Here is a 19,065-nt window from a genome sequence, read left to right on the forward strand (position 1 = left end):
AGATTAGACTAGACCATCTCTAAGGTACTCTCTGATAAAAAAGTGTGAAGATTCTGTGGGAAATCCCACCTCCTAGCTCAGTTTTCTGGCAGATTCTCAAAATGCTTTCTTAATGTTCTTTCCATTCTTGCCTCTGTCTCCCTTAACGGCTCCAGCTACAGAGATCTCCTGGGCCTCCAGCTACTGCTGACCTCCACGCCAAACAACCTCCTGCCCACTCAAGCCCTGGCTCTGCCCCAAACCGTGCCAGTCCCCGCCGCCCCAGCCATGTGCCCCCCCTCCCGTGGTCCGGTCCTTCCTTCCGCCAGACATCTCAGTGCTTCCCAAGGAGCCAGTCTCTATCCCGGAGAGAGAGCCCCTCTCCTCCCACCAGGCTAGGCAGGTGGCACCCTACCACGGGGAGCATCCTTGGCCAAGGCCAGCCTCAGGCTCTGGGGCCTGGGCAGCCTGAAGGCCCCTCCTCACCGGGGGGCCCCAAGAAAGGACCAAGAGGGAAACTCCAGACTTCTAGCCCAGCAACCAAAGGCAGAGCAGGGGCCTCAGAAGGCAAAACCGGGGCCAGATAATGATGCCTAGCTCTCAATCCAGTCGGCTGGGTACAACCCCCAACCTTCACTCCCCCCTGCCCCCTACCTTGGCCGGTGGACACTGGAGCAACTCCCCAGCGCAGCCTTACATGCCAGATATTTGAGCAACCCACCAACTCTACCAATTCCCTCCCAAAACACCCACATGCAGGCACGTATCCATGCACACACAAACACACATACATTGTGTTGGCGCCTCTTAGGTAAGCCCCATCCCTTCAATAGGCCACCAGGAGCCCTTGCTGCCTGGGCAAAAGGGGGCACTTCAGAGGGGAAGGTTCCTCCGCCTTTCCTGCTTGCCTTCTACCTTCCTCATGATCCTTTCTGCACCCTGGGAACCCCAAGGCTGGGCTGGCCTGGGCTGGGCTGAATTTCTTATTCCCAGAGAAATGAGTGTCCTTGCTCAGACATCCCAGGCTCCTCTTTGCTGCCCTAGCTGCTGGCAGGTGTTGGAGGGAAGCCTGCTGGCCGCCTTTGGTCTCAGGACCACCCCCAGGAGGTTTGGGCTGGACCTCGAGGCCCCAAAGGAGTCAGCCACATTCTAATTCCAGATCCCCAGCTTTCTTCATAGATTCCCACATCCCTAAGGCCTCCCATTCATTCATTCATCCCTAGCCATAACTTCATTCTTCATCTCTCTGTCCCTGGTGGGTCGGTCTCTGTTCATACTTCATGAATTGACCTTCCCTTCTCTCTTTCCCTCTCCTATCCTCCTCCTTTCCTGAAAGGCTTCAAGTTCTAGCAGTGAGAATTCCCTTCTTCACAGGGGCTAGGCCCCACTGCCTCTTAAAAGCAATCCAGTCTGCACACCCTTTTTCCCCCAGAAGGGAGGGAGCAAGACCAGTTGGCTCCCTTAGCTGTCTAAGAGTGATTCCAGTTGGGAAGAGAGAGGGAGGGAGAAAGAACAGGGTGTGGGGATGGAGGGGACAGATCCAACCACTGCGCCATATCCGCATCAGGTGACCCTGCAGAGGCAGGGTGATTAGCTCTGGATAACATCCTCATCCTCCCTGGGCACAGTTCTACCCCATCCCCGACCCTCAAAGAATAAGGGTACCTCATTAGGATCTGCCACTACAGACCGAAGCCAGACAGCACCCCAGGAGAACCCGCCAGATTGTGACCTGGCTTTGTAGGTGAGTATTTCAGGATAGTGGGCTGGGGTGGGCCTTTAAAAAATATTTTAAAACCCCTCCTTGGATGACCTAGTCCCAGTGTTCAGAAACTTGCCCCCCACCACCTTGTCTAACTTGAATCACTTCCTCACCCCACACACTGTGCTGCTGATCTAGCCATACACAGCACATTTCATTAGGGTGTGCACCATCCAGGAAATTTTAAAAAGGTGACTGTTTATTGAACATACAATCATAAAAGGCTTTTTTATGGATCAAACAAGTAAAAAAACACCCTAAAACCAAATTTAATTTTTAAAAAATTAATAAACTTTATTTTAAAATATAAACTAAAAATGAGGCAGAAAATAACCATTTTTTATATTAGGTTGTGCCCAGACACTAAAAACTTAATTTGATTCCCTAAAAAATTAACAATTAAACTTTATTTTAAAATAAAAACTTAAAAGGAGACAAAAAATATCAAGGTTTTTTTTTGACATTAGGGTGTGCCTGGGCACTAAAACTTAATTTTTAAAAAATTAACAATTAAACTTTATTTTAAAATAAAAACCTAAAAGGAAGCAGAAAATACCAAGGTTTTTTTTGACATTAGGGTGTGACTGGACACTAAAACTTAATTTAAAAAAATTTACAGTTAAACTTTAAAATACATTAAAAAATGAGTCAGAAAATGCCATTTAAAAAATATTAGGGTGTGCCTAATGGGCTGGAGTTTAAGTCTATATTTCTCTGTCTGCCTTGAGTGGAGAGGGAGAAGTGTTACTCCTTGTACTGTCTGAACTGACTCTTAGATTTGAAGACTACCCAGTATAACACACATTTATTAAAGCACCTACTATGTGCAAGGCAGAGAGGAAGAACTGAGTTCAACTCCATTCTCTGATACATCAGGCTGGGTGACCCTGGGCAAGTCACCTTGTCCATCTCTCAGTGTTCCAGAGTTGCAGAAAGGTCACAGATGTGTATTGGTAGCAGGAATTCCTGACATTGAGTCCCTGATAGCAATGAAATCACAGGTGTAGACAATATGTATGTATATGTATGCATATGTATATATGTATATGTACATGAATATACACACAACCCATATATATTATATGTGTGTTACGTGTGAGGTATAGTAGTGGTGGGGTAGGGTGGTGAGCAGGGTTCTCTCAGCTGTCCAAACGATGCTCACAACCTTTAACTTTGCAGAATTGATGGATCGGTGAGGAGGAAAAATCTAGCCAAGCTTTGGGAAGATTTCAGTTAGTCATTCAACAAACACTTACTAAGTGCCTCCTTTGTGCCCAACACTGTACTAAGTACTCTGGGGGGATGTCAAGTAGCTCACTAACTCCCTCTCCTCTCCTGTGCACAGGTCTGCAAAGAGGGCATACTCTACCCAACAGGCCTGCTTAGCCCCTCCTTGCCCCCCCCCCAGAGTGTCACCCTGCCAGTCAAGCCTGGTACTGTTTCCTCTGTCTCTGAACCCAGTTCCAGAGGCAGGGAGACTGGAGAGTAGGGTACTCCCTCCCAGGCACCTTCCCCCACTTCCCTGAGGGTGGTATCCATAGAAAAGAGGAGGCATGTAAGGAAAAAGGTTGGCAGGGGAAGGACTGGCCCTCCTCTTCTCTCCCATCTCCCACTCCCATGGGGCAGGAATACCTCTCCTATGAAGAGACTTCTCTGAGTGTCCCCTTCCCTGAACAGCCTGACTTGGGTTGATCAGATCTTCTCACTGGCCTGCTCACTCCTCGATCCTGGCTTTCTGTGCCACCCCCTCCCCACTTCTTCTCCGGAAGCAGCAATCCCTAATGCTAGGGAGGCACCCAGATGCTAAGAGGAGTGTTCATCCCAGATCCGCCCCAGTCCTGCTTCCAGGAGAGAGAACAGATAGGCCAGCCCTCCCCACAGAACACTAATACAGGTCTGGGCCAACTGGGGCTACCTCAACCTGTCCTAGCCAATGTATGGAATATCTAAGGGCCGGGATCTCACCTTCAGCTGCTGGGAAGAAACGCAGATAGCTAGGCTCCTGAGTCTACTAGGCAAAAGCAATGTGATCCCCTCTTCTCTCCTACCTTAGTTCCTTCCCCGCATCCCTTCTCCTTTGCTACAGCTTGTCTGTAGGACTGTTCGGACAATCCACTGGGAATTACAGCTCTTCAGCTATCCCCGAATGGGGTGGGTGTTCTGGGGAAGAGAGGAGGGCGACCGTCTGCCAGGCCTGTGCGCCAGAATCAAGAACGGGAAAGGGGCAGGGCTCTATAGGTTGCAAAAGCCCCCTTTGCCCTTTCCCCAACTGGGTCCCAGACAGGTCTCGGAAGAATAGCATTATGAACTCCATGAGACTAGGGTCGAGGTCAAGGCAGGTTGGCAGCATTGTATCTCATCTTCAGGAGAGAAACAGAAGACATGGGGACCTCGGTTCTTCCTCCATGAAATTCAAAAGAATAGTCTGGGAGAGAAGGCAGCCACAGGACACAGGCCTCCCCTCCCTTCAGTGATGGAACCTTCCAACCCTTCCATCCATCTGTACTAGGGAACCCTCATGGCCAGAGAAAAGACTGGGCATTCAGGGTTCTCTTCTCCTTCCCCAGCAGAAATGGTCATTTTCCAGGAACATTTTTTGGCCTTCTACTCCAGAGATCTCTGTCTCTACCATTCCTTATTATCTGCTGCCCTGTCCTCAGCAATTGACCCCCTGCCCCTACCCTCAGCTCCACCGTTGGACTGTGAGAGTAAAAGGCCCATTGAAGGATGCTCAAGGGAACTGTTGGCAAGAATACCTTGGCTTGCTTTCTTCGCTCCAGAGATGTCTGGGCATCAGAGGTGGCATAAGGGGCAGGGAGCAAGCAGTCGGGAGGGTTGCCCTGAGATACCACATCGGTGCCAATCTAGGATCTAGATAAGAGGCATACACATCATCAGAGCCCAGAGAGAAGCCCAGATTTAGGGAGATGGTCAAGAGGAAGATGGCGACAGCTTCCACATCAGCCAGCCATCAGTAATCGGCCATTTCCAAAGTGACTAGACCCTATTTGGCAATTACTTGGCACAGGATGGGCATGTTAGACACCCTTGGGTAAGGCAATAACACAGCCCACTCCCAGGGGTACAGATAGAGAGACCTGGGGAAGGTGTCTCAGGTCTGGCCACCTCTCAACATGCCCCTTAGAGGTATCTATCTCTCCCATCCTGGGGCAGAGTAATCCAAAAATGAAAGTTGAGGCTGATTCAGGACACTCAGGAATCTTCCCTCCCTCCTCACCAATGACAGAGCCTCCTATATCTCCCCACCCGCTGCCCAGCCCGCTCCCTGAATCTGAGGTGATCCCATACCTCTCTAGATTCAGCCAACGGGAGGATGACCCCAAGTACCAGGGCACAAAGAATTATGCCATACCCAGGGGATTGGCAGAGGGAGACGTAGTGCCAACCCCCTCTCACTTACATACACTTAGAGCATCTCTGACTGACAATCCAAAAGTCCTAGAGGGGTAAGGTTACGACGCCCGCTCTGCTGCCATCCCAAATATGAATGTAAGGTCCACCCTCAGGGCCAAAATCTACCCAGGCCAGATCCTTAAAGGGTGAGGAGGAGAGCCTGAGAGAGCCCTAAGACCCTGGCTGCCTTCCTTCACCTGGAACATGATGATCTTTTAGGGGAGGAAGGGGGTGGGTGTTTTAAACCCCAGCATCCTTAGGGCTCAAGCCCTCCCACTGACCCCAGGCTTCAGCAACACAGGATGGTACCAGGAGCGTGAGGGGCGGGTTGGGCCCTCAATTCCCCCTGCCCCCCCCACCCCCCTCCATGCTACTAGGTAGGATCCAGAGCAAACACCATTGCTATGACTCCCTCTTTCAAAGAACCCAGCAGGGCCCTGCCTGTTCTTTCTCCCCAGTATACCCCTCTACCACCACCCAATACACATATCCCAATTAGGTTGGTTTAATTAGTACTTCCTTTCCTCCCTCCCAAATGAGGTCTCCCTGGCTCAGAGCCCCCTCTCTCCCCTTCCTTCATCACACATATGCCTTTCAAAAGGAAGAGCAAGCCTGTTTTAAACTCGGAAATGGGGTGTCCTCTTCATAGTCCCCTCCTCCCCCAGAAAAGAAGGGCCCCCCCCCCCCTCCCCCCACCTGGGCCTGGTTGGCCCCACCATGCACTTAAGGGATGGTAGACTGCTCGGCTGGCATTCAAGGTCTCTGGCCAAAAGTTCCTCACTCTAAGGGGAGGTGGGGTCAGCATAGACCCGAGGCTCCTCCGCCTTTCTTAGCTCCCACTGTTTAGGGATGTGTTGGATCTGGGGGAAGGTTTGGCCACCCTCCTCCAATCACTACGTTCTGCTGAAGAAGCCACGGAAGAATGTTTACATGCCAAACAGAATGTAACAATCCCCCACCACCCCGACACAGACACACACAGACACACACACACTCTGCCTACAGTCATTGCATGGCCTCTGCCCCACTTGCCTGGCCCTGCCCTGCCCCTGGCCTTGGAACTCCAACGTGGCCCATGCCCCCCAGCACACCCTCCCACTTTCACCCCCCCCCAAGCCACTGTCATAATTAGATCGGGTCTTGGAAGGGAAGTAGCCATGCCATTAAAGCCTGTTGACCTTTTAGCTGGCCTGGACTCTCCTTCCCTGCAAGGGACCTGCTGAAGGGACCCTTGGCCGTACTCCCTGCCTCCATTCCAGCCTCAGGGAATCGGGGTTGGAGGATGCGGGTACCTGTTTGTGGAGGGGGTGGGGTGGTAGGGTAAGAGCATCTGCTTGGGGCAAAGAGGGCAAAGGAGGCACGTGCCCTGGGATCTGTTCTTTATTTGCTGCAGAGCCCAACCAGGCTACTAGAAACTGACTCTGAGTTCTGGGGCCCTAGGCTGGGGAAGGATGGGAAGGGAAGTGAAATAAAACTAGAGGAGTCAAGAGGGAAACTTGATACCTTAATCTACGTTTGACTGTTCCCCTTCCTTTTAAAAATGATGCCAGGGGGCAGCTAGGTGGCGCAGTGAATAAAGCACTGGCCCTGGAGTCAGGAGGACCTGAGTTCAAATCCGGCCTCAGACACTTGACACTTACTAGATATGTGACCCTGGGCAAACCACTTAACCCTCATTGCCCCACCAAAAAAATGGTGCCAACCTTGATTTCATCTGCTTGGGGAACTCCCCATGTGGAAATTCATTTCACAATGACAGATCAGCACTCCTCCATAGTATAGACTCTGGAGAGTTCTTGGGGGTGGGGGCTGTGGAGAGAGCACTTCTCCACTGAGATGACTATTGATCTGCCTTCTGAATTTTTCCTTTATATTCTCAGCTTCTGCCACCTTTCTAGGTAAAAGGTTTTCCGTCCTGCCGTGTGTGGTCAGACTTCTTTTTAGGTGAACTAAATTACTTCTTCCAGACCATAAAGGGGCTCCTTTATTCAAAGACAGGGGAGTTCAGTAGGGCGGCCATGCAGTACAGTGGAGAGTGCAAGAATATCTGAGTTCAAATCCGACTTCATATACTTACTGGTTGTGTGACCCTGCGCAAGTCACCTTGTTTATTTGAGGTCCCGCCTGCACCTCTTCTCTCTCTCTGCTGTGTCTCTCCTAAGGTATGGTGACCAGATCTGCACATAAATTCTATGCAATAAGACCAGCACACAGGGTCCCTCTTGGCCTGAGACATGCACCTCCACGTTCAGAACCTGCATCCCTGTTGATAGTGCCTCCCTCTGCCCTCCCACTCCATCCTCAGGCCTGGTTGTTACCTGTTGGGTCAGAAGAATACAACTCCATCACACTCTCAGGAATCTCAAGGCCTGCTGGCCAGACACAGATATTCCCAGGATTAAAACTGGGCTTGGGGGCAGCTAGGTGGCGCAGTGAGGACCTGAGTTCAAATTCGGCCTCAGACACTTAACATTTACTAGCTGTATGACAGTGGGCAAGTCACTTAACCCCAATTGCCTCACAAAAAAAACCCCAAAAACCAAAAAACTGGGCTTGATTCCCCTAAAGAACTCACTTGAATGGGGGGAAGCTAGGTAGCTCAGTGGATAAAGCACCGGCCCTGGATTCAGGAGGACCTGAGTTCAAATTCGGCCTCAGACACTTGACACTTACTAGCTGTGTGACCCTGGGCAAGTCACTTAACCCTCATTGTCCCACAAAAAAAAAAGAAGTCACTTGAATGGGAAGAAAAGCAGGGATGGGTAGTGAGAGGAGGCATTCTCTGTCTTCATACCACAGGACTTCAGAAGTAGAGGTCTTTTGTCCTGTCCTCAATCATGGTGAGAATCTGCCCCATTACCTACATGCCATTATTTTTTTCCCCTGGGCAGTTCCCTCTCTCTACCACTAAGGAGCCTGGAGAGACTGAGGCAAACGGGCAAGGTACATCCCTGCCTCCTGAAAGCTCTGAGTCTTCAGTAGAACATATGAAACTTACACATACACACACACACTGCTAATATTAATAATAGCTAGCATTTATATAGTACTTCAAGGTTTGCAAAGTATTTAACATGTTAACTTATTTGATACCTACACCATCATGGAGAGTGACACTTTCTGGCATTAAAAATATGTACGTTTATGGAAAGTAATAGGGGCAGCTAGGTGGCACAGTGGATAGAGCACGGGCCCTGGACTCAGGAGGACCTGAGTTCAAATTTGGTCTGACACTTAACACTTACCAGCTGTGTGACCCTGGGCAAGTCACTTAACCCTAATTGCCCCTGCAAAAAAAAGAAAGAAAGAAAGTAACATAAAAGTGTGTCCCTTGTTATACCCCAGGATTTGCTTACCTTCCCTAGTTTCTGCTCTGAGAGGGTAAGTGACGAGTAAGGCAGTAGTACCAAAAGGGAAACCCAGAGAAATGCCCCCTCACCCTCTGTCCTTACATACTCTCCCCCCCCTTCCTTCTTCTCTCTCTGCTCTTTTTGTCTTCCTCTTTCCTCCTTCTTTCTCTCTCCTTTTCTCCTTCTTTCCCCTTCTCTCCACACTTTCTCTTTTTTCTTTCTCTTCCTCTCTCTGTTTATCCCCCTTTCTCTTTTTCTCCCTCTCCCCCTCCCCCACTTTCTCCTTCCCTCTTTTGCCCCCTCTCCTCTGAACCCACTGGAGGAAGGGGAGAGAACTACAAAGAGAAGCACCAGGGAACAGTTCAAAAGAAAGATCAAAATGAGTAGGGAAGATTTCTTTCACTTGCAGCCATCCACAGCTTGAGATAGCAGCAGCAGGACCTTCCCACCAGACTCCTGCCTGCCCCACCAGGTAAGTCCCCCCAAACTGGGACATGGACCAGATGCCATGCCCAGAGCCTCTCTAATTGGAGAGGTGGCTGAGGTGGACAGAAGATGGCTGAAGGGTGGGATGGGCAGAAAGAATCAAGGGCTTTCTATGTAGCTAGAGTTAGCTGGGTTTATAAATTGGGGAGGGGTAGCCTACTTAAAGGCTTCTGATTCAGATGAGTTTTTCATTCAGTCCAGGTTCCAGATCAGGGCCATTTCTCAACCTAGGGGTTCGTTTTGTGCTTCTGTGGCCAGAAGCCTACTCTTTACATCCGCCTTCATCCCCATATCCCTGTGTTTCTGATTATCATATCATGAACTTCCCCATCATCATCACTTTCGACCCTGCCCAACATAATTGTCATCTTCTCAATCAGTATACTCATGACCACCTTCCCATCAAAATCCTCTTGCCACTATCACTCCTCCATTAGCATATCACCACCATTACTGCCATCATCATCCTCATAATGATCTCCATCATCTTTCCTATTAGCATCCCCATTCCCAACATCACTATCTGGCCATTTGCCCATCCATATTGTCACCACCATCACCATCATAATCTTCAGTTCCCATTACCATCCTCATTCTCTCCTTTGTCCCATTACCCCTATAATTCCATATAATTCCTCTACCTCATTATCATTATTCCTGTGACCATAAGCATCATCTGCAAGGAAAATGGCCTCAGTTAAGAAGTGGTATGGAGGGGCAGCTAGGTGGCACAGTGGATAGAGCACTGGAGTCAGGAGGACCCGAGTTCAAATATAGCCTCAGACACTTAACAGTTACTAGCTGTGTGACCCTGGGAAAGTCAATTAACCACAATTGCTTTACCAAAAAAAAAAAAAAAAAAAAAAAAAGGAGTGGTATGGAGGGAGCAGCTAGGTAGTTCAGTGGATAGAGTGCTGGCCCTGGATTCAGGAGGACCTGAGTTCAAATCCGGCCTCAGACACTTGACACTAACTAGCTCTGTGACCCTGGGCAAGTCACTTAATCCTCATTGCCTTGCAATAAAACAAAACAAAAAAAGAAGTGGTATGGAATTCAGGGTTTTCTTTCTTTAAAAAAAAAATCCTTCGCAGTGGATAGAGCACTGGCCCTGGAGTCAGGAGTTCCTGAGTTCAAATCCGGCCTCAGACACTTAACACTTACTAACTGTGTGACTCTGGGCAAGTCACTTAACCCCAATTGCCTCACTAAAAAAAAAAAAAAATTCTTAATCTTTACCAATCAATCACCCCCAAATTATAGCTCCCTCCTACTACCATTATTCCTCAGCAAGGCATTTTCCCTTAGTCTCTCAAGTCAGAGGTTGTGTTTTTGTTCATAGCCTTTCATTAGCACTGAAGGGAAAGTCAGCCAAAGAAAAGCAAGCCTTACAAACACAAAACTGATGAGTTATGGAACATGGAAATTTTGTCTTAGATACTCTAGCCCTTCATAGTAATAACTTCTAGTTTCTCAGCCTGGTTTTGAGACATGGTCAGTAGCCATGTTCCTTCTCCCTTTCTCAAGTTCCTTCCTACCAATTTCTGGGGTGAAGGCTTATACACATCTTAAATTCTCTATCATAGGAAGTCTGACCCACCCAGAGGTGGGGGGACTCATTTGGCCTTATAACCTAATCAGGAACACTCTGAAGAATCTTGCTAGCTTAAAGGACTTACACTATACAACTACACACACACACACACACACACACACACACACACACACACACACACACAGGTACAAGCTATATAAATACCCTGTTCACCACAGAGTCAGAATTCAAAAGACCTGAATTCAAACCCCAACTTTGCTACTTATTTCCTAGTTGATCTTGAACAAGTTGCCTTTTTTTTTTTGGTGGGGGAATGAGGGTTAAGTGACTTGCCTAGGGTCATACAGCTAGTAAGTGTCAAGTGTCTGAGGTCATATTTGAACTCAGATCCTCCTGAATCCAGGACCAGTGGTTTATCCACTGTGCCACCTAGCTGCCCCAAACAAGTTGCTTTTAAGCCATGTGGGTCTCAGTTTCCCCATCTATAAAATGACTGGGTCCTCTGTGGTTCCCTTGAAATTTGAATGTAATTTTTTTTTTTTTAGTGAGGCAATTGGGGTTAAGTGACTTGCCCAGGGTCACACAGCTAGTAAGTGTTAAGTGTCTGAGGCCGAATTTGAACTCAGGTCCTCCTGACTCCAGGGCCGGTGCTCTATCCACTGCGCCATCTAGCTGCCCCCGAATGTAATTTAAAAAAAAAAGGATTTAATTATGATTTGGGGCTGGGGTGGGGTGGAGAGGTGGTGAAATAAAGCAATACTTCTAGAATAAAGACTTCTGGTTTCCCTGAGCAACCTAAGAGTGTCTATTGCCCCAGCCCCCAGCCCCCCACCCCCTGCCCTGATCAGACCACATTTAGAGGCTGATGTTCAGTTCTGAACATCATAGTTTTGGAAAGATATTGATAACCTGAAGGATATCCAGAAGAAGACAAGTAAGACAGTGAAGGTCCTGGAGCCCATGCCACAAGAGAGCTGGTCTCCTAGGGCACTTTACCCAGTTCTCTTCCTTATCTCCACAACTCCCACATTACATTTCTGATTTTGTACAAGCCATAGCCCCACCAGTCAAAATGTATGTCCCCTGAGGCATATTTTTGTATCTGTGATGCTTTGCTCATCTAACCATCTACCTTGACGTACCCTTGCCATCCACCCTGTTGCTGATGCCTCTTGATAACCAGGCTTCCTAAGACCATGCCCTGGATTACTTCATTGATATAGCTTTGAAACCATAGCAGTGAGGCTTGACCTAACAGATCTCAGACCATGCTTTGCATTCCACCAAACTCTGCCACAGTTATCTTCTTGCCATCCACCTGGCTGGCTGACTTATGGGTACCTCCTTTCCCTGCTCAGCTCCATTCCCTGATTTCCATTTCTTTTTTTGGAAACAGCAATTATATCAATAGTTTATTTTTTGGTGAGGCAATTGGGGTTAAGTGACTTGCCCAGGATCACACAGCTAGTAATTGTTAAGTGTCTGGGGTTAGATTTGAACTCAGGTCCTCCTGAATCCAGGGCCAGTGCTCTATCCACTGTGCCACCTAGCTGCCCAATTAAATCAATATTGCTATTGCTTCTGGAAAGGGTTTGTCAGTTGACACCTCCTTGGTGCCACTTACCATGCCAGTGACTTCCCAAACAAAAACACTCTTCCCTGGCCACTGCTCTATTATACCTGTTATTTCACCTATAAGAATGTAAGCTTCTTGAGGGCAGAGACTGTCTTGCTTTTGTTTTCACTTAGTACAGTTTCTGGTGCATAGTAAGGACATAATGAATGTTATTTATCCAACAGACCATCCATTCCTTTAAATATTAGGTATTGTTAAGAAATCAAAAAGAGGGGGCAGCTAGTTGGCACAGTGGATAAACCACTGGCCCTGGATTCAGTAGTATCTGAGTTAAAATCCGGCCTCAGACACTTGACACTTACTAGCTGTGTGACCCTGGGCAAGTCACTTAACCCCCATAGCCCTGCAAAAAAAAAAGAAATCAAAAAGAAAAACAGTCCCTTCCCTCAAGGAGCTTACATTCTATGTGGGGGGAGACAAAATATAAAAGGAGGCTAAAAAAGGCATGTTGGGGAGGAGGAGGTACTGGGAAAAGTACATTTTGGCCATGGGAATGAGGTGCGGCTACGCTGAGGCCCTTCTCCAAAATTGAGGTTCTGGGGAAAAACCTCATTAATGGAAGAAGGGGCCCACAGGAGTAGTACAACTAAGGCCCAATTAGTGAGAATAATGAATCCCTTGAAAAGGGCATATTACTTGATTTTGTATTGAATAGTTCTATTGGACTGCAACTAATTATCATATTTTACATTATTATATAAGAGTACAAATTCAAATATCATTGGATTCATTATTCACACTAATTGGAACCCACCTGTGATAGTAGACTTCAGTATCCCTCTCTCAGAGTCAGATAAATATTATTCTTGTCAAAAACAGAAACCTGTCCCCCACAGAAAACAGAAACAGAGTGAAGTACAGTTGTTTAGAGCTTATTTCTTATTTCTGCTCAGCAGGTTATGGACATGCATGTATGGGAATCTCAAGAGAGACCCCACATTAACTCAGGGAAGGGGATATTTAAATAGTAGGGTCACAATTTTAGGGGATACAGTTAAGATTTATAGTCTTGTTTGTTTTTTTTTCCCCCCTGGTAAATGGGATGTTTATACAATCAGGAATCTGCCACTGGTACAGATAACAACAAACATTTAGGTTCCTCATTCCATTCCCAATCTGACAGTTCAAGCCTTGAGCATAAACAGTAAGGCAGGGGAGAGTCTCTGTAGATAAGCTGATATGAGCTTAAACTGTTGGTCCATGGTTGATTAAACAATGAATTGTTGGTATGTCAGCCAAATCCTCATACAGTCCTCTGGTTACCTGGATAACTGGAGGGCCCAAGCAAATCCTTTTTTCCTATAGTATTCCCTCTTCTTGGCCAAAAGGGGGTATCAGCAGCCCTGAAGGCCGGTAACAATTAACCATGTTTGCTGAAGGTTAGAAGCAGAGGAGACAACAAAAAGCATATAGGTTCTAAGGCTACAGGCAACTGGAAGATGTACAACAAAGTCATCAAGAAACTCAATGAACAAAAACCATGAAACAAAAGACCAAAGTAATACAATAATGATAGAATAACAATTTAACCCAGGTTCAGTCAATGAGCACATTTCATTTTGAGTTCCTGGTGTTCTATGCAGTTGTCTGGTCCCTGGAAATAGCTTTTTAAAAAAACAAAACAGGGGTAGCTAGGTGGCGCAGTGGATAGAACACTGGCCCTGGAGTCAGGAGTACCTGAGTTCAGGTCCAGCTTCAGACATTTAACACTGGCTGTGTGACCCTGGGCAAGTCACTTAACCCCAATTGCCTCACTAAAAAAAAAACAAAAAACAACAACAACAACAACAACAACAATAAACAAAACAAAAACCAGCTCAAGTCTTATAGTTCTGATCTTAGTAATAAATAAAAGGGAGACGTTAAATTAAGGGCCCATAGTTCACCAGAGCCTTGGAGAATTTAGGTTGCAAATACCCCATGCTGTTTAGTCATTATCTAAACTCTGTACTTGACATAAACATTGTTTACAACAAACTAAAGGATCACTGATGACTTAATATGTGTAAAACATTCAAATACAAGCTAAATATTTCAAAATACCACAGAAAGTACAACCCTTAAACTCTTTCAAATTACATATATATTCATTTAATCTTTTTGGGGGTGGGTGGGGCAATGAGGGTTAAGTGACTTGCCCAGGGTCACACAGCTAGTAAGTGTCAAGTGGCTGAGGCCAGATTTGAACTCAGGTCCTCCTGAATCCAGGGCCAGTACTCTATCCACTGCGCCACCTAGCTGCCCCCCTATTCATTTAATCTTAATGTTTTTCTCAAAATTTTGCTCAATTGTTTACTTTATAGTTTTTATTTTAATTATTAAGTATTTTAGAACTCCAAATCTAAATACCCCTTAATTTAAATTAATTCCAATTTTATTCAATTAATCAATGTCCTCAGGAGGAACAAAGACAGATAAGGATCTAATCTTCCCATAAAAATGTAGGTTACAGAATACTTTTTTCACTTAATAGTATTTTATTTTTCCCCCAATTACATGTAAGGATAGTTTTCAACATTCGTTTATGTAAGATTTTGAGTTCCAAATTTTTCTCCCTTTCTCCCTTTCTTCCCCCCTCCCTAAGACAGCAAGCAGGGGGCAGCTAGGTGGCACAGTGGATAAAACACTGGCCCGGTATTCAGGAAGACCTGAGTTCAAATCTGGCCGTAGACACTTGACACTTACTAGCTGTGTGACCTTGAGCAAGTCACTTAACCCTCATTGCCCTGCAAGACAAAACAAAACAAAATTCTTCATAAATACTACCATAAGACAGAAAGCAATCTGATGGAGGTTATACAGTACAGTGATGTTGAATGTATTTCCACATTAGTCATGTTGTAAAGAAAAATCAGAACAAAAGGGAAAAATCACAAGAAAGAAAAAAAACAAAAAACAAAACAGGAAAAAAGTGAAAATAGTATCCTCCATATGCATTCAGATTCCACAGTTCTTTTTCTGGATGTAGATAGCATTTTCCATCATAAGTCTTTTAGAATTGTCTTGGATCATTTTATTGCTGAGAAGAACTAAGTCTATCATAAGTGGTCATCACATAATGTTGCTGTTACTATGTATAATGTTCTCCTGGTTCTGCACACTACACTCAACATCAATTCATGTGAATCTTTCTAGGTTTTTCTGAAATCTGCCTGCTCATCGTTTCTTACAGCACAATAGTATTCCATTACATTCATATACCACAACTTGTTCGGCCATTTCTGAATTGATGGGCCTCTCCTCAATTTCCAATTCTTTGTTACAACAAAAAGAGCTACTAAAAAGATTTTTGTATGTGTGGGTCCTTTTCCCTTTTTTATGATCTCTTTGGGATATAGACCTAGTAGCGCCATTGCTGGATCAAAGGTTATGTACAGTTTTCTAGCCCTTTGGGCATAATTCCAAATTGCTCTCCAGAATGGTTGGATCAGCAGAACACTTTTTATGAGAAGATGACCTATGATACACAAATTTACATAACAGTCACCAAGTTAACTTCAATTATAGCAAAGGATGACAAGTAATCAATTTCAAAGCAGTGTATATCAAATAAGTTGTTTATAATAAAACATGCTTGTACCACAGGATATACTCTACAAACAGGTGTTATTTCCACATTACATGATAAACTAAAATAAAATTGACTTTTGCATTGGTGTAACACAAAACATACCATAAGTTACCTTCCTCTAAAACTTATTTCATTAAAATTCTTTTCTTCAAAAACAAAAGTACCTCATACACTTAACACTTACTAGCTGTGTGACCCTGGGCAAGTCACTTAACCCCAATTGCCTCAGTAAAATAAAAAAATTTAAAAAAAAAGTGAAGATGTTTCTGATTTAGTCTTAATAATGAATAGAATAACAACTCGGTCCCATAAACTATTACATCAATACCCAATTATTCTTACATCACTTAAAAACATTTGAGAACTGTATTTTATACACAAAAATATATAACTAGTAACAGACAGATGACAAAGGCAGATGCTCATCCACTTTAGTTGTTTAGAATATTGGCAGGACTAGAATTTCTAGGCTAAATAGCTTAAATTTTATACCTGCATTTCACTATAGCAATTCAGATGTATTTTAGCATTAACCTAAGAGATGAAGATCCAATATTGTGTTCACACCAATCACATGACATGATTATAGAAATTTGCCATAAAAGAAGAGGGACAAAGCTACACATTAAGGGAATAATGCTTCCCTAACTTCATGTCAATTCTAGGCAAAAGTTATATAAATAGCTAATTGCATTGAATCAGGCTTAAAATCAGCCAGGTGGGATATTTTTCATGTTGAGAAAATTAGGTCAGGAGAATCCTACTTCAGCTCTTACCAAAAGTTATTCTCTTAGTCTATTTCCCATGAGAACCTGCAGTTTACACAACCCCAGAGGGCTGCTGGTATTATGGATCATTGGCTCATCAGCATTCCTTTACGATTATACCTGGTGTCAGACTCAGAATAATATCAGTTAACAGTCTCATAAGATCTCAAATAGCAAGTTCTAATAATCAGAAGTTCAGATGGATTCAGCTCTCAAGAATCACATGTCCTAGATCAGGACTTCTTAAACTTTTTCCCCTTTTCACTGGAGAAATTTTTACATGACCTCAGGGATATAGATATATAAAATAGGTATATATAACCTTTTACTGTTGCCAAACTTTTTTTTTTTTTCGTGGGGCCATGGGGTTAAGTGACTTGCCCAGGGTCACACAGCTAGTAAGTGTCAAGTGTCTGAGGCCGGATTTGAACTCAGGTACTCCTGAATCCAGGGCCAATGCTTTATCTACTACGCCACCTAGCTGCCCCCTGTTGCCAAAATTTTAATAACTGATAGATTCAGTATTGCAATGGTGATGTAGGAGATAAAAAAAAGGGTTAACAGAAATATCTAAGACTCAAGCTCTGATTTAGATCTGAGCTCTAAGAGGGATTCAGACCCCAGTTAATGTAGAACTTAAGACTTGAGTCTCAAGTCAGGGCCAAGGCTCTCCTTACCCACATTAATCATCACTCATAACAAGAACATAAAGAGGCAGGTCATAGAGACCTTAACTATAACAATGATACACAGACAGGGTATAGAAATTCTAATTGATAAATGAAAATATTTTGAAACTAGGCATGGGAATGAAAAAGTGACATGCACAGAAAAGGTCAAATTTGTCCCCAGATTCACCTTATGACTTATAAACCCCCAAAACACACCTCCATGGAAAAAGGTACCCACCTTGGGGGTTCACTCAAGCCCCCAGGAACTCCACATTAGGATAAGCCCTTCCATGTACCTCCCTAGGAAGGGGATTATTATAATGACACTGACAATCAATTTATCCATACTATAAATATAACTGTCTTTTCTTTCCCAATTCGAGAGACACCTCCATGATGTCATACTCACAGTATTACAATAAAACTTGGGAAACTGAGTCACTGAGTCTTGTAATTCTTTTGGTATGACTCATGATCAATTTGACCCTAAATCCATCCCACATCATTGGCAAGCTTTCACTTGAGGTGGACAGATTTCTAGGATGATAATGCCCAACCTTTCCCAAGGTAACCTCCCTACTTTATTCCCTGGGACAGATATGAACAATATTCACTAGCCTTAGATCTCAGAAGTTGCTTCCATTGAGCACCTGACCTCTGACCTGTCTCTTAAAGAGGACGCTCCGAAGTCATGACAGACCTAAGAACGAAACTCAAAAAGAGTTTTCGGTGTCCCAGAAAAGCTTTCCCTTCAGATAATAAAAGTCTCATTAGTCAGAGTAGGTTTGCACATAATTGTTATTAATACTGATGGAGGAGGCTAAAAAGGGTTGATGGACAAACCTAAGACCCGAGCTCTAATTTAGATCTGAGATCCAAGAGGAGCTATGACTTACAGACCCCAGCTCCCAAAGGGATTAATGGATAACTTAAAACTTGGGAAACAAGTCAGGGCCTAGGCTCTTGTTACCCACATTAATCACCACTCATAACAAGAACATATAGAGGCAGGTCAGAGAGACCTTAACTATAACAAAGACATAGAGACAGCTTACAGAAATTTTAATTGATAACCCAGAAACTAGGCCTGAGAATGAAACACAGGGACACTATGACCTTGGCAAGTTGAGGGTTGCACAGAAAAGGCCAAATTTGTCCCCAGTCACTTTATGACATGTAAATCCCCAAAACACACCTCCACTGGAAAAGGTAAACTCCCTGGAAGTCCAAATTAGGATAAGCCCTCCCTTGTACCTCCCTAAGGTGGAGTTTATTATAATGAGACTGATAATCAATTTATCCATACCATAAATATAACTGTCCTTCCTTTCCCTATTCGAGACACCTCCACAGTGCACTCCCTGTGTTCACTCACAGTATTGCAATAAACTTAGTAAACTGAGTCACTGGGTCTTGTAATGTTTGGGGACAACTCATGATCAGTTTGACTCTAAATTCCATCCCACATCAATACCATAGAATTATTGCCATAAATTAACTTACAAATAAAATTTAACAGTCCTTCTAAAATCACACAAGTTTTCATTAAACATGTACACAATTTTTTTTTACTTAAGCATTTCTTACTAAAAGTGCTTCTCTTTAAGAAACAGCTTAAAATTTATCCTGATGTTGGGGCAGCTAGGTGGCACAGTGGATAGAGCACTAGCCCTGGATTCAGGAGCACCAGAGTTCAAATCTGGCCTCAGACATTTGACACTTACTAGCTGTGTGACCCTAAGCAAGTCACTTAACCCCCATTGCCTTACCAAAAACAAAAACAAATAAACAAAAAATGTATCCTGATGTTAAAATAATCATTGTACATATATAATCAGATTACTTTCTATTTTGGGGAGAGGGGAGGGAGGGAGAAA

At 44.7% G+C, this 19,065-nt stretch overlaps 1 protein-coding gene across 1 annotated transcript in view; it reads left to right on the forward strand.

The window, feature by feature from the left end:
* The window catches only part of TTBK1 (tau tubulin kinase 1), a 77,438-nt gene extending 70,511 nt beyond the window's left edge, over positions 1-6,927 (forward strand). Inside the window, 1 exon segment of the mRNA XM_044002539.1 lies at positions 148-6,927. Coding sequence (XP_043858474.1) covers positions 148-566 — 419 coding nt within the window. The 3' untranslated portion in view covers positions 567-6,927.
* Positions 6,928-19,065: the final 12,138 nt, after the last annotated feature.

This window comes from Dromiciops gliroides, chromosome 4 (assembly GCF_019393635.1).
Source record: "Dromiciops gliroides isolate mDroGli1 chromosome 4, mDroGli1.pri, whole genome shotgun sequence".
NCBI lineage: Eukaryota > Metazoa > Chordata > Mammalia > Microbiotheria > Microbiotheriidae > Dromiciops > Dromiciops gliroides.